This window comes from Haliotis cracherodii, unplaced genomic scaffold (genome assembly GCF_022045235.1).
Source record: "Haliotis cracherodii isolate W230 unplaced genomic scaffold, xgHalCrac1.p SCAF_23, whole genome shotgun sequence".
Lineage (NCBI taxonomy): Eukaryota > Metazoa > Mollusca > Gastropoda > Lepetellida > Haliotidae > Haliotis > Haliotis cracherodii.
The window spans coordinates 3979196-4004440 of record NW_027266279.1 but is presented as its reverse complement, the minus strand read 5'-3'; the positions used below and the strand labels follow the sequence as shown (position 1 = coordinate 4004440).

At 42.7% G+C, this 25245-nt stretch overlaps 1 protein-coding gene across 1 annotated transcript in view; it reads right to left on the bottom strand.

Annotated features, from left to right (window-relative positions):
- Window positions 1-5174: 5174 nt before the first annotated feature.
- LOC139471843 (polyamine-transporting ATPase 13A3-like) overlaps window positions 5175-25245 on the bottom strand; it is a 49032-nt gene continuing 28961 nt past the window's right edge. The window contains exons 11-31 of the mRNA XM_071254341.1: window positions 24689-24820; window positions 23891-24067; window positions 22724-22869; window positions 21663-21863; window positions 20936-20997; window positions 14259-14403; window positions 13210-13320; window positions 12923-13079; window positions 11620-11740; window positions 11193-11317; window positions 10789-10961; window positions 10360-10470; window positions 10161-10240; window positions 8968-9120; window positions 8783-8879; window positions 8611-8683; window positions 8240-8390; window positions 7555-7700; window positions 7265-7353; window positions 7058-7141; window positions 5175-6815 (exon numbers count right to left, since the gene is read on the bottom strand). Coding sequence (XP_071110442.1) covers window positions 6363-6815; window positions 7058-7141; window positions 7265-7353; window positions 7555-7700; window positions 8240-8390; window positions 8611-8683; window positions 8783-8879; window positions 8968-9120; window positions 10161-10240; window positions 10360-10470; window positions 10789-10961; window positions 11193-11317; window positions 11620-11740; window positions 12923-13079; window positions 13210-13320; window positions 14259-14403; window positions 20936-20997; window positions 21663-21863; window positions 22724-22869; window positions 23891-24067; window positions 24689-24820 — 2987 coding nt within the window. The 3' untranslated portion in view covers window positions 5175-6362. The remainder of the gene's footprint in view (window positions 6816-7057; window positions 7142-7264; window positions 7354-7554; window positions 7701-8239; window positions 8391-8610; window positions 8684-8782; window positions 8880-8967; window positions 9121-10160; window positions 10241-10359; window positions 10471-10788; window positions 10962-11192; window positions 11318-11619; window positions 11741-12922; window positions 13080-13209; window positions 13321-14258; window positions 14404-20935; window positions 20998-21662; window positions 21864-22723; window positions 22870-23890; window positions 24068-24688; window positions 24821-25245) is intronic.

Genomic DNA, 25245 nt, shown 5'->3' with positions numbered 1-25245 from the left:
AGAGTTGCGTCCCTTCGGACACGCCAGAAACCTATGATTGTGGGTTCGTATCCTGATTCGCCCCGATTATGTTTCTAGGTTTGTCAGCACCATACCCGTGCTCGTGGGTTTCACCGAAGTGGTAAACGTCTGAGACCTGCATCACTTCGGGCTTTCCTCCCACATTAAGATTACACGCCGCGATATAACTGGAATACTGTTAAAAGCGGCGTTAAACCCAACTCACTCACTCACTTTTGTTAGAAAGTGGAAGAATATATGATTTACCAGGGAGTACCGGTATACGGCTGTGCCCATTTTGAATTGTACCACAAATGGAAACGGAATATCATGTTTGCTCATAATGCCCCTTCTATCTCAAAGACCTGTGAATATTACGGGATGGAATAGGTTTGTAAAAGGCGACTAACGGGATCGGGTAGTCCGGCTCGCTGACTTGGTTGATGCATGTCATCGATCCCAGTTGCGTGGATCGATGCTCATGATTTCAATCACTCGATTGTCTGGTCCAGACTGGATTATTTACAGACTGCCGTCATATAGCTGGAATATTGCTGAGTGCGGCGTTAAACAACAAACCATCCATTCAACCATCCTTCTATCTCAGACGGAGTATTATTCCGTTATATTATTGTGAATTCTCTTGCCATGAAAAGTAAATATGTTGTAACTCCCCCCAACTAAAATATGTTGCAAAGTATATATTTCACCACATTTGTAGGGGACTTACTGGTCCTTATACCTATGTATAGGATAGCTACGGGTCAATCGCAAAGAACGAAATGTGGTTTATTATAGCCTTCAGTGTGAAAGACTGAGTTTTCTCGAAGTTGAGAAAAGTGTTTTCTCGAAGTTGAGAAAAGTGATAATGTCATTGCAGTGAACATCACACTTTATATTTCTCTGCAGTGAACATAAAGCATTATTTATAAATTGTATCCCTTTATCGTGAATGTCGAGCCCCGACACAAACTGTTGACTTGCTTTTCAGGTTAGTTCCACACTGACGAGGCAAAATAATGAGAGATGGTCAATTATAACGGGGACCATGTTATCTCATGTTGAGGACGTTATCTCCGCTATTTTGGGGATGACATTAATTCCGCTATGTTGGGGACCACGTTAGTTTGGGACCACGATATAGCTGCTATGTTGAGAACATAGAGATTACTACACGAATTGTAAGATAAATGGTATCTGACACACATGTAGAAATCTGTTTCTTACACACCCTAATATAGCACCAAATTAGGATGGAATAGATACACATTTAGTCTGTTATCTCCGCTATGTCGAGAACGACGTTATCTCACCTATGTCGAGGATGACGTTAATTCCGCTATGTTAGGGACGACGTTATCTCCGCAATGGCGAGGACGACTCCACTATGACGAGGCGGACTCCACTATGACGAGGCGACGTTATTCCCGCTATGTTGAGGGCGTTATCTCTGCTTTGTCAAGGACGACGTTATCTCTGCAATGTCAAGGACGACTCCGCTATGTCGAGGGCGATGTTATCTCGGCTTGTTGGGGTTGACATAATATCTGCTATGTTGAGACGATGATCTATGTTGGGGATGACTCCGATATGGCGAGGGCGACTCTGCTATGTTGAGGACAACATTATCTCCTCTTTGTCGAGGACGGCGTTATCTTTGCTGTGTTGGGGACGACGTTATCTCCGCCTTTTGAGGGAAACGTTATCTCCGCTTTGTTGAGGACGACGTTATCTCCAATATTTTAGGAACGACGTCATCTCCGCTATGTAAGGGACGATGTAATCTCCGCTATGTCAGGGACAACGTTATCTCCGCTATGTTAGGGGCGACGTTATCTCCGCTATGTCGGGGACAGCGTTACTGTTGAGGACGCTATTTTGTGACAGTGTTACGCTATGTTTGGGACCACTAAACTAAATGTTTGCGACGACGTTATCTCAGCAACGTTGAGGACGACTCCTTTATTTTAGGGACGTCATTATCTTCGCTATGTTTAGGACGACTGAACTGAACTTTGTAGGGGATGACGTTATGTCCGCTGTGTCGAGGACGACTCTATGTTGAGGCGACTTTATCTCAGCTATGTTGGGGATGACATAATCCTCCGCGATGCTGAGGAAGGTATCTTGTTGAGGACGGTGTTGTGGGCAACATTGTATACGCTGCGCGTTCGGTTCCAAATTCAATTTAGGGGGGTTAGATCTACAGGTAACCTAGCTCTACATTGAAAACACAGTATGTTTATCTCCTAATTTAAAAGTCATTCTGCCATGAATTTGGAATTTACTCGATTTTGATTGGTCAATCAGAAGCTATTAAATCACAATAACCCCCCTCTGATTGAAACAGCTGGTTTGACGACCGCATCACCGCGGAAGCTAATATTCATAGAATTGTACTATTTTCAGTCTCTGTCGGTAGGCATATTTAAATAATTATATCTACAATTACAGGTTACAAAATGCACAGATGCGGTTACTACAATATTCAAAGGATGTGTGGCAATACATTTCATGCAGAAAACACGAGAGAAATCTACAAAGGGAATGTATTTACGTTTTGGAGACAACAGAGGGCTTGTAATTTCGGCGCTTATACTATGACGTCATATCTTTGGCGTCACAATGAGCAATATGACGTCATAATGGTGACGTGCGATGTAGGGCGAAAGCCTTGCAATGCTTGCTTTTTTTATTTTGGGATGCCCACCTCATGTTAGCTTACCAATTTGCCATATGCTTTCAATGCATGTCATATGTTCGAGTGAAGTATTATGGTGTAAACAAACTGCTTGAGTATATACAGCGCCATATTTTGTTGATGATTCCGTAATTCAGATCGATCACACTGAAACACTGGACTCATCCCATGTCGCTTCACTCAGTATATTTGCTGGGGCGGTCGGGTACCCTATAGGTTAAAGCGTTCGCTCGTCACGCTGCACGTTCGGTTCCAAATTCAATTTTGCGGGGTTAAATCTACAGGTAACCTAGCTCTACATTGAAAACACAGTATGTTTATCTCCTAATTGATATATATGGGGGCACGGGTGGCCCAGTCGTTTAAGGCGCCACGATATGCTGTGCAGAGTTGCATCCCTTTGGCATGCCAGAAACCTATGATTGTGGGTTCGAATCCTGGTTCGCCCCGATTATGTTTCTAGGTTTGTCAGCACCATACCCGTGCTCGTGGGTTTCACCGCAGTGGTAAACGTCTGAGACCTGCTTCACTTCGGGCTTTCCTCCCACATTAAGCTTACACGCCATGATATAACTGGAATAATGTTAAAAGCGGCGTTAAACCAAACTCACTCACTCCTAATTGATATTCAAGTTAAGCATGTTGAATGGCTCAAAACCATATGTTAGATTTTGAAGATTTTCCAGTGATAGTTGTCCAGATAACAATAATTTTAATTACTTCAGAACGTCCCATTTCCTGTGAGTGGGGACCAACCTGATTGGGACTTGTTTGATGCATGTCATGAATCGATATCAATCACTAGAATATTGCTAGGTGGGGCCTAAACAACCAACAAAACTGGCAAATAAATCTAGATGTGGTTTTGTTTTCATGTTCATGTATTCTTGGTCATGTATTCTTGGTCGTGTCTGGTGGATTTAATGGATCTGTTCTTTAGGATCAGTGTCATGGTACCCCAACAGTGTGGGCCGTTCCTGGAGTATTGAGGATTGGATATAAAACAAATCATATTTAATATATCTCATATTTTTATTTTTGCTGGTCAGTAGGTAACAGTAACAAAGTCAAGATCTATTCACTAGTTAGAACACAATTCTGTGAGTGACAGGCAGAATTAGCTGTGAAGAGAACCTAAAAGATGGAAGTTGATCTGTAACATAATCAATTCTATCATCTCTTGGAGAGGTATGAAATTGTAGTAAAGTATGCTTCAAATGAGAATTAATATTCACTATTTGCAGTACATGGATTTCTTTAAAAAAATTAATAGTAATTTTAAGTCTCTTGTCATGCAACATGGAGAGACATTGCAACTTGGCTAGCTCCTGAATATATTGTTACAGCTTGATAGATGTGAATTATTCAGATTACCATATTTCTGATGAGATACTTCAGAATCAGAAAGTAACAAGACAAACACTACAAACTAAAATAATTAATGTTAGTTGCAAACATTGGCTAGGCGGCGAATCATATAATATTCTAGATGGGTGGGGCCAAAATCACACACACAAATTGTTTCCTCCAAAATAATGAAGACAAACACTACTTCCAGGGAAAAAAAAGACCCAAAATTAAAATTTAGCAGCCCCCACCCCACACACAAATTCAATGAGCTGTAAGTATTAGGATAATCAATAAACAATATCTGGTTATCTATTTGCGCACCACAGAAATATTACAATACAAATGTCATTTCAGTGGAAGCAAAATCTAGGCTCTGGAAGCACAAACACTGGAATTTCCAAGCTCGATTGAAGCACCTTCATATAAAAAACATGCAACTCATGTAAATCGACAACAGATATTTTGCAAATCAACCAAAATCTGCACCTTGAAATCCTTGTTTACAAACCGGATGTCTAGTTTTTAACTATGCATGTTTGTCCAGCAAGCGTAGATTCCAACATCTTTTACTTGACAAGACATTATGATTGGTAAGTAATAATTTCAGGGATTGAAGGTTACCATAACTAAAAAAAAGGTCAAAGGTTCACTTGTAATTACCAATGACAATGTTAAAAAAAATCTGTACTACAATCATCACATATGCTTTGGTACTAATGGTGATTATTGACATAAATCTCTGTATATATATAGACTTGCAATAAAAGTGTTATGCTTCCGCATCTGTAAGCCATCAGCTGCATCAATATTATATAAAATAAATATGATATTGGTAAATAAGTACAAGTAACTAATAAATATGTAATTAAAATGTAAAGAATGAATGATAAAACACAGATTCAAATAAAGTGTAATAAAATAATCATAAAATGCTTTACTTGAGAATCAACAGTATTGTAATAATATGATATGAAACTGGAATATGTACCATACTGATATCTATATTACAAAATACAGTTTTACATAACTGTTGGAGATTTAATCCTCAGAATAAACTGACTTAATACAATAAAATACATTCAAGGTCACATTTGTGTATTAATTGGCAGTTCCAGCCTAAAATGGGCACCATGTATTTAACTGAAGATACCCTTTTCATATTCACATAATGTCTGCAGTTCTTAAATATATACCGTTGGTCCCATAATTTGTCTTGTGACACCAATGTTGTTTCGGTGCTACCAATTTTCTATAACCCCAAACAATGCATTTTATGTAATAAGCACCATGTTGTGGAGCATTGCAGATGACATTTTGGATTTTTGTTTATGATCTAACGAGAATGGCAAAATCATAGGATTCATTCTCGTGACATTGGGACAGAAATAAAATATTAACAGGCGCATCGCTGAAAATTCTATGTCTATATATGCTCAACCTTTGTGTTGATCCTAAGTATAAATAAATGTACATGATTATGCTGACAAATCAAGGTGAGATTGATCTTCGGACATATTTTGCAGACCACCCTATCCACCCCCCGAAAACATGTTACCTGTAATTAATGACCATTCCCTAAATAATATTGTTATAAATTGAGTCAATTTGTCGTCATGATCAGAACGAAAAATATTATGCTTTCCATAACATCCTGGATGGAAAGTTTATTTGTGGAAGAACAATGGCTGAGTACACTTCTTTTCAGGAAGACAATTTGTTGAATGTTAGCTGTCAACAATGCAGTGGCATGTAACTAAAATGGGTGCCGAGTATCAACATACATCTTTTCAGGAAGACAATTTGTTGAGTAATAGATTGCAACAATACAGAGGATTGAAGTATGAGGTATCACAATTTGAAGCTTGATCATACATTGGATATCTCAGACAAAAGTTTAACCCTGCTAAACAGTGGCACAATAAAATAACAGTACCCAATACATGTACAAATGATATACCTCCCCATCGTTGTAGTCCATGGTGGTGAGATTACATTCATGAATGAATCAGAGCGCCTGTTAATAATAAAGGGACACCACTTTGTAAGCAACTCATGTAACAAATATTTACATATTCAAGAATTCATAATTGTGTTGAAAATCACAGATGAAACAATACCATTTTTAATGATGTGATTGTTAACAAGTACAAAATATAATGGAAAAATTATGATGTAAGATGTATTTTTGACAGGACAGAGGTCTGCCATATTGGTAACTCCCTCTCTATTCTGTGACAAGTATGTGTCATGAATATCCAAGCAGTACTCCCCACAAAGTCATTTTATGAAACATACTCCCACGAATCTGTTGTCATAATGCAGTTATGAATTTGCCATTATCATCTATACTGGTCTCTCCTTTTCGGAACCTGACATCCGAGTCAGATTTCAGAAGCGGTGTCTCAAACTGCTCCCTGTAATAATCCCCACCCTCTGCTGTAGCATTCTGGGTATGACCCAGTCCAGAGAGGGTCCCGCCGCTGAGAGATTGGATACTCCGTGCCTCCATGTCAGAGTCTTCAATGAGTTCATCCAGAATGTCCTTCCCGGTGCCCGTGTTGAGATCCTTCGGGACGTGGTGAGCACTGTCCAATCTCTGGAAGGCTAAGGCTAGACTGACTGTTGATGGACTGACTGGTGGCCATGATGGATTCTCAGCAATCTCCTGTTCAATGGCAGCATATTTGAACTGCGATGATGGAAGACAGTGTTTGACCTTTTCTCGACACTTTTCTCTCACAGAGGTGCTGTCGATCAAAAACATCTGCAGAAGAAAAACATTCCCTCATATTTATATACAGTATTTGTTGTCATATAATTGTGATGCCATAGTTTAATGTATAACAATAATTACATCATTCTGTCACACATCCCAATTTGAAGCATCAAAGAAAACTGCGTACCATGGCACAGTCTTCTGACAGTATTCGATCACCAGGCAATTACTATTTAGTATGACACTTCAGGCATGTTAAAAATGGGACACTTAGATAATGCTAAGCATACCTCTAGCATGACAGACAGGAGGAAGTTGATGATGGCTATGCCTAAGTACACCAGCGAGTAGGGCACGGACGGGAATGTCATCACCTGCAACAATCAATATTCAGTTGGTTGTCGTTGACCATCATGATATCAAATGCTGCCGAAGGAAGTGCTACTTGTACATGCATCATTTTGCGGCCTATAGTACAGCAAGTGTAAGAAGGTTACCTCCATGAGGTCAGCTAGCCCCTGGGGTGGGTAGACAGTGATCCACACTGCACCAGCAGTACAGACAAGCAGGTTGATCAGGAACAAATCTAAAACAAACACACATGGATATAGGGGAGTAACCTATAATTTGTAGGTACAGTGGATTCGGTTGGTCAGTTTGATTAATGATAATTATAGCTTTTTAGTCCAAATTGCAAACATTTATATAAAATATATTGAAAACCTAAACGGCAACATATAAGACGGATCCCCTGCCAAAGGAAACTGCTGAGAATGAAATTACTCACAGTTGGAGAAGATGGTCTTCCTGAAGGGCGCACCCTTTGAGAAGGCTACAGCCAGAGTGATATACTGGAAAGAGGATATGTAGAACACTGCCGAGTTTTCATAGCTCATGTAATCTTCGTCATCATGGTCGATAAACTTGTAAAACCTGAAACAGAACAAGAATAAAAACAATTATGAGTGGGTTGGGTTATGACAAACCTAGAAACAAACTGGGATCAGAAATTTGATTTACGCATGCTGAGTAGGGCTGTAACACATACACTATGAGGCGAAAACCATTCATATCACCAATATAGGGTAATACATATGAATATTCATGTCAATTTGTTATATTCAGTGACATACTTATCTCTCTCTTTTCCGAATAGGTAGTAGAAACTTCCTGTGCTGTTCCCACAGAACAGAGAGAAAAAAGCTCACCCAAATGCACGCATGCGGACTGGAACCTGATGGTGATATTGGTCCGAATTGTCTGTAGGTGTCTGAGGTAGTGATTTGTTATGGAACAATTGCCGTGAAGTCAAGGGGGGGAGCTGCTCTTTATGCTCTGAGAATAACAGCTCTCATCCAAGTAAGATAGTTGTTCTGTATGTGTATGAGCCAGGACTGATTATTATATATTTATATACTGCTCATATGCTACAAAGAGTCAAAACGACCCTCATGCTGAGTATCTGCACCTACCACGGTTGTCGCTGTACGTCCAGGAAGCAGTAAACCTGGGCGGCAGTCTGTATTGCTGTCTGCAGGATGATAGACAGGATGGGGCCTGGAGCAAGGAGGGTGATGGGGGGAGGCTCCTTCACCAACTCAGCGTAAGCCTCTGTTCGCCCAACTGAAATGAATAAGTATGACAGTACAGAATGTTGAAACACAGCAAAATCATAGCCTGACAGTACTGGTTTTCATGATTGATGATTGCTAGCTTGAAATTGCTTTTGCGGTCTTTCATCACATACGATGTCTTCTCAGCAATATTCCAGCCTTTTCATGAGGGTTCATTTACTTGCTGAGATGTCTGGGGTCAATCATCCTGTAAATACTGCAATACTCACATGTGACGCTGAGTGTGGTGAGGGTGAAGAGATCTATGAACAGGAACTCGGGGTCTGTCATGTTGGCACCAATCTGAAATCATGTTATGTTATTAACGATCTAAATAAAGGGAAGCAGGCTGCAGATGCTTAGGTTTATTATTTTCTCTTTTAAGACACTGTTGCAACTTACCCAGTACAGAAGCAAGACTGTCACAAACTGGGTGAGACTGTAACAAGCCATATACTTGAAGATTCCAAAGGACGTCACCAGTGCAGCACGGCCTTCTCTGCAATACAGGCATACAAAGATCCAGGTTATTGTTTGATTAGTCTCAAGAATGGTGGATCGTTGTTCAGATGATGTAGCCTTCTCACCTGATGACAGTCGGAACACACTCAATGGTGGGCTTCTTTGATGTGAAGGGAGAGGCTACAGATGCTTCTGCTTCAGACAGTGAGATCCCTGTGTGCGCTGTTTTCAAAGCTCCGCAGTCATTCGCCCCATCTCCGCACATTCCAACGTAGTAACTGAACAATATTTGGTATGTTTTAAATATGTCTCAATAATGAATTTTTCGTAAAATATAAATATTTTATACTTTTGACAGATAAGATAGTATTGTTTTCTTTATTCCTACCATTCGTTCCTCTTTTTTTACATCACTGAGATATTGACAAATAGTTGAGCGCAACAGCCTGAATCTCTCATTCTACCATGACACATCTTCCTGAAGCAAGAGAGTTAACTGACTTTAAAAGTCCAGTTTCCACCCTTGCCGAACTAGGCTGGAATCCTGGGCTCGATGGTAGCGCCACCAGTGGCTATTACCAATTATGTCCCAATCAGATTCCACCTCTCGTATCACTTATGGTTGCGCCCAGTCAGGACGATATTGTGATAAAACGGGTCTTACATCGCAAAATGCATCAAATCACGTGAGCACAAACATGAAAGGATTTGGAAAATATCTGCTGACAACAAATTGACGATGCACATGCTTTCCAAATCCTGCAATCGATCGAAATCTGCACGAACTGGATTTTGATGTGCGATTATGATTGGACTATGCATTGACTCGTTAGTCCAGAAACTGGACTTTTATAGTCAGTTAAACTCCTTTGCCTCGGGAAGATGACCATTACATTGATGAATGCTTGATTCCGATCCTGGAGTGACAATAACATTTGATTAAATCCCTTGCTTGTGCACAAATGGGAAAGATTTTCAATAACATTGCAGGAAATAGTGAATAATCCTTAATTTATTGATTTAAAAAAATGATAAAGTGAAGTGGAATATATATTACAGACATTGTGATTGTCACATGACAGGTACCATGGGTTAATAAAATTGATACTATTTTGGCCGGTCTACCAGCCTGCGATGTCTGGTTACTCGTGGCTTCTTGGCCAGTGTTGGAAGAGTTAAACTGGCATTAACAAGCTTTGATGGATCCCAGCTAGTTTTCAACATATGGACTTTGAAAGAGCGGCGTATCCGTAAACCAAGTAATAATAAAAAATGTCGCCTCATGGGCCACTAATTCTGCCATCTACTTTTTACTTACCCCAGAGTCTGCAGGCATTCCACTAATTGAGCCTTTTGGTCTGGTCCCATCCGGGCAAATATTGTTCCCCTCACAACAATCTGAAGAAAAAACACTATCCTTCTGAACACCTTACATTTAAGCATGAGAAAATGCACATCTTGAAAATACTAAATGTTTCTAAAATAAAAAATTCTCATGTTGGATATTAGAGATTCACCTTTGCGAGCATGTCCGGGAAGAACTGCCTGATGACCGACCATGACCTGCCAGTCACAGCAAAGTGGAACCGCTGGTTGTCCATGTCAATCTGGATGTTGTACTGTCCGTCCTGCACAATATGGATACGACTCTTGAGACACACTATACTACCTTCCAGTCGTAATGAATCTCAAATGTTTGAAATTCATAGTACAAAGAAATTCATAAGAACACATCCCAGAAACACGGGGGAAATCAAAACAAAGGCCACACCAATTTCATTTCCTGATGAGCTTTCTTTATCAATACAGCAAAACAACATTATTCTGCTGAAACTACCAGCAGTATGTTTTCCTTGATAACTTTGGATACATATGACATATCACAGTGCAAAATATATGAAAATGACAGAGGTGGGCCTGAAATAACACAAATTTTTCAAACTCACAACTGACATAACCTCCTCAACTTTCTTCTCCCTCTCATCCGCATAAACAAACTCCACTTGCGGTCCAGCCTTGCCGTCCTGTGGTGGGTATGCCTGCACCAAGATGATTCTGTCAGTGCGGTCCACCATGCAACATTCCCGGGCCACACTCAGCGCAGTCAACATGTTGTCACCTGCAGAACACACAAGCATAATAACTTGGAGAATGTGTCAAAACTGGACTAATCCTGAAACCTCCTTTATCGGTCTAAGTATATTTTCTTTGATCTTGATGTTTCTGATGGCCACCTCCCGGAGCGTCTGGATGACAGGGGTGGTCTGGCTGCACCTACCTGTGACCATGGTGTTTCTGATGGCCGCCCCCCGGAGCGTCTGGATGACAGGGTTCATCTGGCTTCACCTACCTGTGACCATGATGTTTCTGATGGCCGCCTCCCGGAGCGTCTGGATGACAGGGGTGGTCTCTGGCTTCAGGCAGTTCTCCATCACCAGCAGCCCCAGGAAGTTGAGATCCTTCTCCACCTGCTCCCTACAAGGAGAAGACAACTCTTGATTAAATTTCAAAATAAAATTCCAGGAGATACAAATTAAAAATGGATATATATCACAGAATTTCAGTGAGAAGAAAATATCATTACTGACATTTACTGACATTTTGGTGCAATGCTGCTTAAACAGTATTTTATCCATAATACAGTCAGAAAAAAATTAAAAAGGATCAAGTACAACTTTTTATGCCACTGTCAACAATGGCTAAAAGCATTAGCAACAATCACCATCATTGGGCTGCTGTGACATACAATCACATGTTTCTCAGTAGTTGGGAATTACCTGCTGATTCGCTGTACCTTGACGTAGTTCAGTTTCTGTGGCAGGGGTTTCCAGGCCAGGGCTATGACTCTGTAGCCATGTTGGGTGTACGCCATCAGCACCTCCTGGAAGTCCGCAGGAACTGAAATAAAAAATAAGAAAGCTTGGGGGTCACTTTACCCATTCAGCCCCAAGTCAGCAAAACTTCCCAAACATTCAAACAATTTTGGAGCAGATGGATTTTCACTTCAGAAAGAGTAGATCCGATATTTTCAAATTCCTAACCATTTGTTCTGTATCGTTTACCGTATATGACTGAGTATAAGCCGAATTTTGAGGACCAGAAAAAAAGATTCTGTAGAAAGAGGTCGGCTTATCCACGGGATACACTTTCACTTTCAAGATAGTATTTTTCAGATCGTGACATCAGGTATACATCATGGAAGATCGATAATGATAATCTGATCTGGGTCCACTTGTACAAAGCGATCTTAGCGCTAAGATGATCTTAACATACTTTAACATAGGCTTACAATAGTCTTAGCGCTAAGATCGCTTTGTGCAAGTGGGCCCTGGACAGTCCAAACTATCAATGATATAGTGATACATTATATACAGATATATAAGCCTTTCATATTCACACCATGTCTGCATCGTTCTATAAGTGGCATTTGCAAGTAGATTTATTCCCAACAATTTCATTTTGGGTGAAATACAAAGGTCACGTTTTTCTAAGTAAGAATATTCAAAATTTATGAAAATATCTTGAATGTTAGAATCTGAACCCGAAACAAATAATTGTTCAACATTATTACCCCACAGCCAGACTTGTCCGTTTTGATAAAGTGTAAACCAGACATTGAAAAATGTGCCAACCCGATATTTTCGAAAAAGTATTTGCAGGACATTACAACCTGAGGGGGGGGTATTATTACAAGGATTGACTGGTTATGTCACATTACAGACAAAGGAGAAAATTAATCTCACCTTGGACCCAACCAATTTGCTTGAAAAAGTATGGGGACGAGAGTATTTCATGAGTAGGTAGCCAACAATAACGGATAAAAACGGATTAAAACAATAAGTGAAAGCGTTTTTTCGAAACAAAACCCCACATTAACACGCAAATGAGATGCAGATTAATTATCGAAACAGTAGGCGAGTGAGTATGGTCTTATGCCACTTTTAGCAATATTCCAGCAATATCAAATCAGGGAATCGAACCCGGGTCTTCGGCGTGGCGAGCGAACACTTTAACCACTAGGCATCCCGACCACCACATGACCGAATCAGAGTACCGAAGTTTTAGAACCAATTCAAGTACCTGTTTCAGCCTTGGATAGACTTGTGATCATCTCCGGTGCTCCCTTCACGAACAGGTCAAAGTTGTTGGCACCCAGGTTGCGTGTGATGACCGACATTCTCTGCAGGCTGGAGGAGAAGGTGAACTGTCTCACCACACCGATGTCCTCTCCCATTGGCTGAAATTTCAATATATACTGATGGGAAGAAGTAAGGTAACAGCATTAATGTAGACTGGAGAAGACCTTGGACTCCAAATTGTTGCTTCCATAAAGAAATGTTACAGTTTTCTAGTTTTGTTGTGCCCACCTGACTGTCGTCTCCTAGGATGGAGTTGCGATTGTTCCTGGTTCGGGGATGTACAATAGTTGGCACCATCATGTCGAACCTCGTCTCCTCCTCACCTGGCTCCTCCAACACCTGAAACACGGAGTGAGTTGGTGGATGAGTGTGTGTGTGGATGAAGAGTGAGTGTTTGTTTGTTGTTGTTGTTTAAATGACACACTTGGGAGCCTGTCAATAGGCCAGAAAAAACAGTGATTGATATCATGAGCAAAATCCAACGTCATCAGTGAGTAAGTTTGGTTTAACACAGCTTAGAACTGCACAAGTACAGTTATAGTGCTGACAAACCTCGAAACATTATCAGGGCGAATATCTGTTGAACAAAGAAAGAAATCCTTGATGTTTGCTGCTTCAGAGTGTGAGGCACCCCTACTTAAATTCTTAATAAAACTCGAAATATCAAAACATTTTTTACATTTGTATACTTCTGCATTTCTCCTTAGAGCATTTCACTGCTTACCTTACGACAACAAAGACAGTGCTCAACGATGGTCTTGGGTGAAAAAAAGATGTTTCTATTTTCAACTCCTGCTTTTTGCATGGACCATCGCCGCTGTCGTGTGACCTTGATGACATACTGCCTGTCGTTAGAGGTTTTTGAAGCCAAAGTGGGGAGGCATGTCTACGACTGGTGGTCCTTAGACGTCATAATGCAGGATAAGCATTTCATTGTATACACTTTCAACTTGTAAAATTGAATGGAATGATATACGCAAACTCTATGTAACGCCAAAACTACCAGTATTGAAATACACACAAACATGTTATTAAATATGTAGTAGGTAAATAATTGTAACACAAATACAAAATGGCGGGAAACAAAAAAGCAGGAGTTGAAAATGGAAACACATTTTTTTCACCCAAGACCATCGCTGAGTGCTGTCTTCATTGTCGTTAGGTAAGCAGTGAATGCACTAAGGAGTTAAAATGACAGGCCTTTTCAAGGCTGACTGCCAAATTCAATGATTTTTCTCAAGTCAGAGCTTTGCCCAAACTCTCAGGCAGCCACCTACCCAGTCAACAGCCTCAAACATGATGAGGTCCAGTGGGTCTCCTGTGACGGTGCCATCGATGATCGTGAGCGAGTGGCACGTTGCCATGCCGTAGATGAGCAGGTTGTGTTTCAGCTTGGTCATGTCACTCACTTCTTCTTCGAATCTGAGAGAAGGAGCAATCAGCATCAACAATGTGACCATAAATAAGCCTGAGCCTCGTATACATTCAGCATTCTTAGACCTTCAACTGTATACTACTCAAAAGAAGTTTCAGATTCTTGAATATCACTATACTTAATATTACATTGTATGACATAACTATGATCATATAAAAGGAGGGGATGTCAAGGTTCATACGGATAATGAACACCAAAATTCAAGTCCTTTTCAAGGCTTTCAACCGTCATTTTTAATCAATCATACTATATTTTAGATGCAAGGTCTAAGAAGTACTACGAACATCATAAATTTTTCAAGATATTTAATTTCACAACTAACAAAAAATAATAATTAAAATTTCAATTTAAACACTTTCATTGTTATTTTTGTAAGGTTTTTCAAGCCTGTACAAACCTTGGGCAGTACATATTTTCACTCGTCCTCAAAAATGATCGGCTACAGATTTACCATCGAATGTCAAAAATTTAGTCCACATGGAAATGTCACTTCTCTTCCTGAATAACTAGTCTCTGACCAGCATATTTGTGATTCGCTTAGATTTTTTAAGAGAATTAGTCCCCGGTCACATTTTAAGACTTAAGAATAAACCAATATTCATGAAGGAAAAGCTCTTTCGCTTGTCCGTCACAAATACCAACCCAACAACTTGTTTTCACTTACCGTAAATCGCTGTGTTGAGGCGACCCCACGTATAAGACAACCCCCCTGTACACGCCTTCAAAATCAACCCAAAATCCTATATTCCGTGTATAAGGCGACCTTGAATGAAGCACATTACAAGTGCGCACACAAACCTTATATATGCAATAAAAATATGTTTATCTTGCGTTGTTTTTTCTACGATGATTGGTCGCCTGTGTAACTCCAGCACATGTTGCCATTTTGTGTTTACACGGTATGACACCAAATTTGTGCCCGTAAAATAAAATTCATTTATGAAGTAATAACATATAAGAGACAGTGGTGAGTAATTTAATCTCCAATTAACTATGTCGTAACTCCATAGGTTTATATTTGCTTCACATTCAGCGTGTTTATTCCACAATAAGTTATTCACACTGTCTCCAAAAGTTGTTAATACAACTGTAAAAACAGCGGGAATTGATTTCAGCTTCACCGGTTATCACATGTTAGGTCACATGTGCATTATGCAAATGCTTACCAGTACTTCCGGCTCTCTACTCACGGATGTTGATTGTTTTACCGTGTCAGCTGGTTTGACAATCTGCATCGAGGCGAGGGTCATTTCAACTTTATTTGCAGAAATTATTAAACTTTATTCAAGGAAAAGAGATACAAATCATGTTTATGTATGGAAATAGTTATTGGAACAGTTATTTAGGACGAAATGCGAAGTTTTATTGTCAAATGCTGGGCTGGCTATCTGATGCCAGTTGACATCGCCAGTGGAAAAAAATGTGAGATCTTCGACTCCGTGTATAAGACGACCCCCCTTCTTAACCCCCTCATTTTAGGTACGAAAAACTCGCCTTATACACAGCGATATACGGTATTCTATTTTACCCACATTATATCTAAACAACTTTATACCAAATATTATATTTTGCAAAGGTTTAAACTTCTATTTTAAACAAGGATTTTGTAGAATTTTCCTATTCGGAATATTCTATAAGTAATACGTTACCACTGTTATACCGAGGCTGTTGTCTCCCACAACTGCTGCTATAGCGAAATCTACCACAGAGATCTCAATTACCTCATGCAGCACGTGCGTAGCCACCTAGCTGCCATGTGACACCCTTCACTCTTGTCTCTTGCGAGAGCAAGTGCTCGGGGGACGGACGGGCGGGCAGCAGCCCAGTGGTAACGTATTACTTATAGAATATTCCGAATAGGAAAATTCTACAAATTACATTAAGTAATACGTTACCACTGTTATACCGAGGCTGACTACCACAGTAGGCGGTGGGGAGCACCTACAACCCGAATCCTGACTGCTAGCGTTCCTTCCGACCACCGGTAACCCCCGAGACCGGTACGCCAGATTGATGACAGAACGAAGCCACAACGCAATCGAGTTGCGAGTTATGTCAACCGTGCGATTAGGGTTACACGATATGAACAGACGGTCACGCCCTTGTCTACGTTCATTCGAAGCCTTAAGATAATACTTAAGGGCCCTAACCGGACACAGCGCTCTGTCCTCAGTATCAGCAGGATGTAAGATTTCTTTGAGTGATCTTACAGTGAATTCTCTCTCCGTTTGCCCGATTCTCGGCGACGAAGCCCATGAGCAGGCCCTTCGTCACCCCTATCGAATCGTACCTTGGCCACATCGAGTGCATGAATTTCGGATACACGTGCCGCCGTGGCAAAGGAGAGGAGAAATGCTGTTTTCCAAGTCACATGCAAGGGTTCATACGGAGCTTCCGTAAGTGATTGCAACACTAGGGAAAGATCCCAGGCCGGTGCCCGAAGGCGGCCCTTCTTAAGATCGTGCTGTTTGAAACCCTTGATAATACGCCGTATCACCGGCTCTTTGGAGAGACTGGTACCCATAGCAACGTCCCGTACCGTAGCAACGGACGAGACATAGTTGGCAATGGAACCCCCGGAGAGTTTCCGGGTCTCTCGCAAGTGAGACATGAAACGAGCAATATCCTGCACAGATACCTTATCTGGCGAATGAATGTGATGTTTACAACACCACTTCGTGAAAATAACCCAACGTGCATTATACACCTTCTGGGTAGAATCACGATGCATACTAACGTATGCCCGAGACGCCCGGCGAGAAAAACCTTTACTCCTCAGACGCTCGGTGACAACAACCACGCGTGCAGATTGAACTGCCCTGCGTTTGGATGAAGCTGACGGGTGTGAGGGTGGATCAAGAGATCCGGTCTCACAGGCAGTGGAAGTGGCGACTGCGTGACCTGGGTCAGCAAGTCGGGGTACCACGATCTGTTCGGCCACATGGGCGCGATCAGTAACATTTGACAGCGAACTCCTCGGAGCCGGCTTAGAATGTGTGGTATCAACGCTGTCGGCGGATAAGCATAAGCGTCCAAGCCCGTCCAGTCTAACGCGAGAGCATCGTGACCGATGGCCCTCAGGTCCGGGACTGGTGAGACAAACAACGGGAGTTGATTGTTGAACCGCGTTGCGAACAGGTCGACCATCGGACGACCCAAACGTTCGCACAGCCACTGAAACACTACTGGGTTCAGCATCCACTCTGTGGGGCTCGGATCCTGAGGCCTCGATAGAGCGTCGGCCAGTACGTTCCGCACACCTGGGATGTGACGGGCGCGTATCTGGCACGGGACACTGTCCACCAGAGCGTAAAACTCGAACGTGAGATCGAGTAGCGAGTGACTGTGGGTTCCCCCCAGTTTGTTCACATAGGACACTACCGTCGTGTTGTCTGTCGCCAGCATGAGCCGGGCGTCGACGAGACGATGCTTCCAGTGATTGACTGCGTTGATCACTGCCTTGAACTCGAGACAATTGATGTGAAGACCTAGTTCGTCTACGCACCACAGCCCCGAGCTCACCTCCCCCTCTAGATGGGCGCCCCAGCCCACTAGAGAGGCGTCTGTATACAGGTTCAACGTGGCCCGGTAGGGCCGCATAGAGACTCCTGATAAGACATTGTAAGGGACCGTCCACCACTCCAGATGCGGTCGGAGCCGATCCGGGAGGGCGACGGTCGCACTGTTCACCTCCGTAGCTAACAACCGGATTAAAAACCGTTGCAGCGGGCGGAGTTGGAGCCGACCCCGTTCGGTGCAGGCCTGGGCTGATACAAGTAGCCCTAACAGCTGTTCCCAAAAGTGAACAGTCTGTTGCACCGCTAAGACTTTGGCAATCATCGCCTGAATTTTGTGCCACCGGTCTGGGGGGACAAAGAGGCGATGGGACACCGTGTTGAACCGACCTCCGATGAACTGCAAGTTCTGAGAAGGGGTTAACTCGCTCTTGGGGAGATTGACAATCCACCCCAATTGCTCCAAGAGCCGACGTGCGAAAACGAGATGGCGTGACAGGGTGTCCGTCATTCGATTTGCTACTAGCGAGTCGTCCAGGTACGCGAAGTACCGGACACCCCTCCGGAGGAGGAACCCCACTATGGGGGTGGTTAACCGGGTGAACAGCCAGGGAGCGGATGAAAGACCGAATGGGAGTACAACCCATTCGTAGTGCCTGCCTTGAAAGACAAACCTGAGATACTTGTGATGATCCGGGTGAATCGGAACATGCAGATAAGCATCCTTCAGGTCGATCGAAGCGAGCCAGTCGGCCGGCATGATCAGTGCTTTCAGGTCCGCCAAGCTCAACATTCTGAACTTGGGCGGCTTGCGCAGGTAGAACTCGTTGAACGATTTCAAGTTGTGAATCATTCTGAGTTCGGCACTGTCCTTCTTGGGAACTAGAAATATCCTGGAGTAAAACCCCGGTGTTATTTCTGGTAGAGCTAACTCCCGAACTGCCCTCTTCTCCACCAACCTGCCGATGGCATCGGCGAGGAAGGGAAGATCGGTTTCCGAATAGAAACCTGCCGACGGGGCAACTGTGAGCGGCGGATTCGCTTTGAGATCGAGCCGATAGCCGTACCGAATCGTGTTGACCACCCACGGGTCGTCGAACACTTGTTCCCAATTCTCCCAGTAAGTCTGGAGTCTGGCTCCCACTGGGGAAGGAAAGGGGGGCCTGACAGGCTGCGGCAGGTGCAACTGTCCAGGGCCAAGTGACTCGGGTTCGCCTTAGGGCCAACCGAAGTTGGCGCTGTCGGCATACGAACCCCTCCAATGAGAGTCACCTGGAGGGGCCCTTGCCGTCCTTAGACGACTTGGGCTTCCCCCAGTTCCCCGTCTTCCCGCGAAAGGGCAGCTGATTGCCCATACCGGAGCCCTCAGGGCGGGGCTACTTCCCAGAGGAAGAAGAACCCGACCCCTTAGACCTACCGGCCGCAGCAGCCTGGGGCGCGCTCCAGTTAGGAGCGGCACCCAGGCGCCTATGCAGGGACCCAACAAGAGCAAGTGTGTGCCGAGAGTCCTCGGCAATGTACTCCAGGGAAGCATTTAAACTGAGCAGGCAGTAGTAAATGCGCTGGTCACGGTCCGTGGGAGAACCTTCGACCAGACTGGCCGCTGCAGCCAAGTAAGTGTCTCCGTGAGACATGGAGTGCCGAGCGAGGGCGTCCAGCTGGTGCAAGGTAGCTTGCGTTACCGTAGCAGCCGGTGGGGCACGGACACCCAACCGCTCAACATGGGCCTCCGCGGTAGGACCAGCCTCGGGAAAGGCAAGGTCATGTACCGGGAATAAACCCTTTCTCCACGACGTCGGCGGCAACGGGAGACCCCGACCGGAGGCCGCCGCGAAGACGTTCTCCAAGGAAGGCTTGATACCGCGCAGCAAGGTTGATGCGGGGAAAGCCATGTCGGAAGACTCATCGTATACCTCGGAGGAACCCACAGTCGTGGATTCCCCGCGGTACCGGCCGGGGCATGTCCTCAAAGAGGTCATAAACCATGGCCACGCGGTCCTTAACCGATAGCGGGAGCAACGGTTCGGGGGAAGGACCGGTGACCACGGGAGCCGCCGCCGTACCGGTGGACCCCGCGTCCGACCCCGCGGCCACCAAAGTGGCCGGGGACGGAACAGCCAGCGGCCTATCCTAAGATAAGGCCGCCAGCTTGGAGTCCACAAGTTATGCAAGTAATGCAGCGACGGAATCCCCGGACAGCCCACGGACCGCCAAGGGATCCGCCGCAGCCGTGGTGGTGGTACCCGCAAGGGGACCCCGACCGGACGAGCCGGCCACCACAGGGGTGGAAACGGACTGCACATACAGCCGGTAGCGCTCGCTTGCGGCACACCCCGCAGCTCCTGGTTGCGGGGGTAGAGGGGGTGGAGGACGGCGAAACATCCATGTCAGACATTTTGTTTGTACTATGAACAAAGAGCAAAACATGGTTACAACACACGCACCACAAATAGTCACAAACGAGTATTTTCACAAGAAAATAAACGAGCAATGGGAATATAGAACATACACATATAACTATAGAGGAATAAGTGATGTAAAAAACCCAAGATATACTAGAACAGGGGAACGTAAGACGCAACGTGCATACGAGACACCCCGCAAGTATATAGAAAAAAAGGGCGGGAAAAATATTTCCTTTTGGCGGGAAAATATTTCCAAGCGTAGTTACAGCAAACGCCCGTAAAAGCACAGTTTATTAGAGAGAATAAACAGTAATAAATATCACCGAATGGTCGGAGAAACAGGAACGCTTGAGCAGTTTATTGTACGTCTTGCTAGAGCAAGCGAAGAGACAAGAGTGAAGGGTGTCACATGGCAGCTAGGTGGCTACGCACGTGCTGCATGAGGTAATTGAGATCTCTGTGGTAGATTTTGCTATAGCAGCAGTTGTGGGAGACAACAGCCTCGGTAAAACAGTGGTAACGTATTACTTAATGTAATGTGTTTCATATGAAAATATTATCTAAAAATCATATGTTAGAAATCTATAAACCTAACTGACCTGTTGTTGGGTGATGGTACCACACTCTGCATCTTCATCCCATCTTCTGTCAGAGTACCAGTCTGTAATTGAGGCAACACAGGATTATTTTTTGATTTTGCTGTTGATTTCTTTCTTTTATTTGCATTGCAATATTCCACCAATATATTTGAGAACTGAAATACTCGAGTAAACCAGTAATTGATGGCGCTCCACTTGGCTGTGTTCAAAGTCTTGTATTAGAATTGGGGGCAGTGGAGTAGCGTAGTGGTTAAATCATTCGCTTGCCACACTGAAGGCCCTGGTTCGATTCCCAACATGGGTACAATGTGTAAACCCATTTCTGGAGTACAAGCCATGGGCTTGCTGGAATATTGCTAAAATCAGCATGACAGCAAGCTCACACGTTTTAAGCGTTGAAACTCAGATATTGAGGGCGTTTCTAGATACAAAAACTACAGCGACAAAATCAGTCGTTTTAAGCATTGAAAGTCAAAGATAGACAGGGTTCCTCGATACAAGCACTACAGCAGCAATCCTCAAGGATCTCAGGACCCCCATTAATTGTTAACATTGGGGACATTATTGAGGTGAACCATCCATATGCTTCACACACGACGTCACAGCTAATATCAGATTAATCATTACCGGAACATAACTAGATTTTGAGTGAAAACAGGTTGACCTGTGAAATGTTTGTTTCCTTGTGCTCATTGACAAATGTCTAACCTGCAAGATGGACACTAACCTTGTCAAAGCAGACAACATTGAGGGTCCCACAGATGTTGATGCCACGAGGGCTGATGCAGAAGATGTCTCCCTTCTTGAGTCTGTGCTGGGCAAAGACGATGCCGACAGTGAGGGCAGCCGGGAGAGCAGGGGGGACGGTGATGGTGATCAGATCTAGTGCTCGGAGGACAATATCCCCAGCTTCCTCCCCATCCTGGACCTGACAACAGTTTCAGGTTTTGTTTAAATGGTTGAGGTAAAATGGGGTTTAACGTCGATTATTGCTTTGTGTGTGTGTGTGTGTGTGTGTGTGTGTGTGTGTGTGTGTGTGTGTGTGTGTGTGTGTGTGTGTGTGTGTGTGTGTAAAACATGAATACCTCACTCAGACACAGTATACTGACTCCGAGCCGACCGCCAGACAGGGTAACAACAAGTACCATCTTTTAACGTCTTTTGGTATGACGCGGTCAGGGATCGAACCCCAGACCTTCTGCTCTCCACTATACTACAGAGGAGGTTTTCTTTAAAATAGTGCCATAGCACAGCAGCTCACCTGGATATATAGTCAACAGTCTAAAAAGCAAACTGAATAAAAGTTGCAGTCATCACTGACATTCAAATATTTACTGAAGAAATATTAACCACTAACACGGATACAATGAGTTGGCAGAGATACATACATGATCAGGTAGTGTAAGGTTACTGTGCACGGGCAGCAGGTCATTAACCCAGTTGTTGGTTACTAACCATAGGGATGCAGGTGTGTGTTTGGGTGAATGTTTTTGTTTCAGAAGCTGGAAACATGGTTCAAGAACATTTCCACATATGATCGAAGGTAGGATAAGTTTAACAGGAAAACAATGTCATCACTATCCCCCTGCCATAGGACGAATATAAATTTTGTTTGTTCATATAGTAGTAAATATATACTATAAAAAAAGAGTCCTATAAAGATTGGGGTGCTTTGTAATCCTATACCCCCGCCCCACTTCATGGTGGGGGACAAAATGTTTTCATTTATTAGATTAACATGGTTAACATGGACAATCATGTTTCATAGTCAAGACAATCGTTTTTTACCATTAAGACAACGGTGTAGATGAAGCCCAGTGATGCTATAAAGGCCAGGACACCCACAAAATAGTATGTGTCACGGTTGAACTTGAAGTCCACTGGTTTGGGGAATAGGATAGCTCGGACAAGCTCACCCTTGGCAGTCATGAACCCTGAAACATAGACAGGCAGGTGACGGCAACACTTACATTGACAACAAAGTACTTACCATGCATCAGTTCTTGCTTCCATAATCATGCTACTGCTACTCTTTAATTACAATGAAAATATCATTTTCATGAGATTTACAGTGAGAAAAAGAGAGCTGACCTCTCTAAAGAGAATCAGGTTAATTTGTGAAGGAAAATGTAAACTCGGGCCTACCAATGTCTGCATTAGACAAGAAATCCACATCATAAAGCCCGTTTAAAATTTCCTAAAAATAATTGAATGTAAGATTTCACACAGATCAGGCAGCCAGATTTTAAACCGGCCAAATGCACTGGCTGTCATCTCTTTTGTAACAAATGGGGCAAGTAAAACATCTTGAATAAAGATTGCAGCATGTGGCAACTCAACTTCCTCTTGGGACAGTACGTAACATTCTAAAATTCCAAATATGAATAAAATGTCCATCTGTCCATTTTTTTTCTATATGTTAATGTTCTACTTAACTTCACATATAACATATCATTCTTTACTGCACTCCTATATTGACTTTTAAAGGATGTGAAAAAACTTTCAATCTACTTAAGAAACATGATTACAGATACTGACAGCGGAGCGATCATAATCAAGCAATTCAAACAAGCAGCCAAGGGATGCAGCTCTGCTCTGTTGATGATACAAGCATTCTAACATGTTTTTTAACTATATAACTATACACAAGACTAATTTATTTGTGTATAATATGCACTCGTGTGTTATATGCACCCTTAATTATGGGCAATTAAATTCTGAAAAAATATATCTGTCGTATATAAACATTTCAGGCTGTTAGCATAAACCAAAAAATTTACGATCTTTCAACTCTGTTTTTTCCACCAAAATAATATTCTTATAAGAGCCCCCTATTTCTAATGTTTAGAGCGCCCTAGGTGCTTATTATGTCAAATACGGTATACCTTTCAATATCACTAAACTCTACAGAAATATTTTAAAACATATTTTTACATCACTATTATTTATTCTTACCAGTTCTCACTACAACAGCCTTCACCTTCTGGTTTCCATAGTAACGAGTCTGGATCACATGTGTGCCACAAAACAAAACATGTCTTGAATGTTGTTTGATGTCAAACATGTTTTCTTTCTGATCTTTGGCAAGTTGTGGATTTGGAAGCGGTGTTTTAGTGATTGGTACGCTCTCGCCTGAAAAATGAGGGTTTACTGTTAATACAAATAAGGCTGTAAATAGCAATGTCCTTCTGAAAGATATTCATACCGGTAAATATTTTAAGAGTAGTCATTATCACTGAGAGACTTGCAGTCTTAGGCCAAAAAAAATAATAGTCTTGGTTCTCAGGCACCGCCCACATCATCATAAAGTCTGTGCACGTTTTGTTTTTATTTCAATTTGAAAAAAAACAAACCTTACACATTCAACAAATTTTGTTTACATACTAGCATGAACAACCAAAAAAAAATACACTGCCCACCCACCCAGACATAAGTTCTGAAAGCCATTGCCTGAGAACCAATTCTTTTATTTTTTTAAGCCTTAATGGCATTATGAACAGTGTTTTAGTCAGGTTTATGTGGAGAGAAAGGCCAAAGTGTCAGAGGACATTTACCACAGGATGAACCCCATGAGCACAGGCACGATGATGTCACACCAAATTCTTACTCAAAATACCCATCACTGGATTGTCTGGTCCAAAACTGATATTAACAGGCCGCCATCATTCAGCAGGAAAATTGCCGAGTGCAGCATTAAAACAAACAAGTTGAGTGGGACCCACTTGACCCAGTTATTGTGATTAAACCCCTCACCTGTAAGCATGCTCTCATTGACGATACAGTTGCCACTGATGAGTACAGCATCACACTGCATAAAACAGCCACGTCGAGGAACCTCAATAACATCCCCTGGCACCAAGTCCTCTGATGAAATGTCATCGTATACTGTAATGCAGGAAACATGAATGTCTAGTACTTTTTCAATGACATGTTAAAAAAATACATAGAGGTGGAAAAAACAAACAAATTCTAGCAAATAATTACTCTTTTGGTAAAATTTTGGGCAAAAAAATAATTATCCATTATTTTCATGTACACATTATTCTTAAAAAACAACAACAACAACAGGACCCCCATAATATCAAAAGGACAAATATATTTTAACTATATCACATCAGTTTGCATGATGAGGAGCTTGTGCTAAACAAACAAGCATTTTGATTAGCCAGGTCACACAGGGGGGGGGGGGGGGGGGGGGGAACACAAAAGAAATAACGGGATCCCAGTCTTTCATGGAATATCCAGGGGCATACATTCATGTGTACTGGGCACCTATTCTTCCCAAGAATATACACAGGAAGACACACATG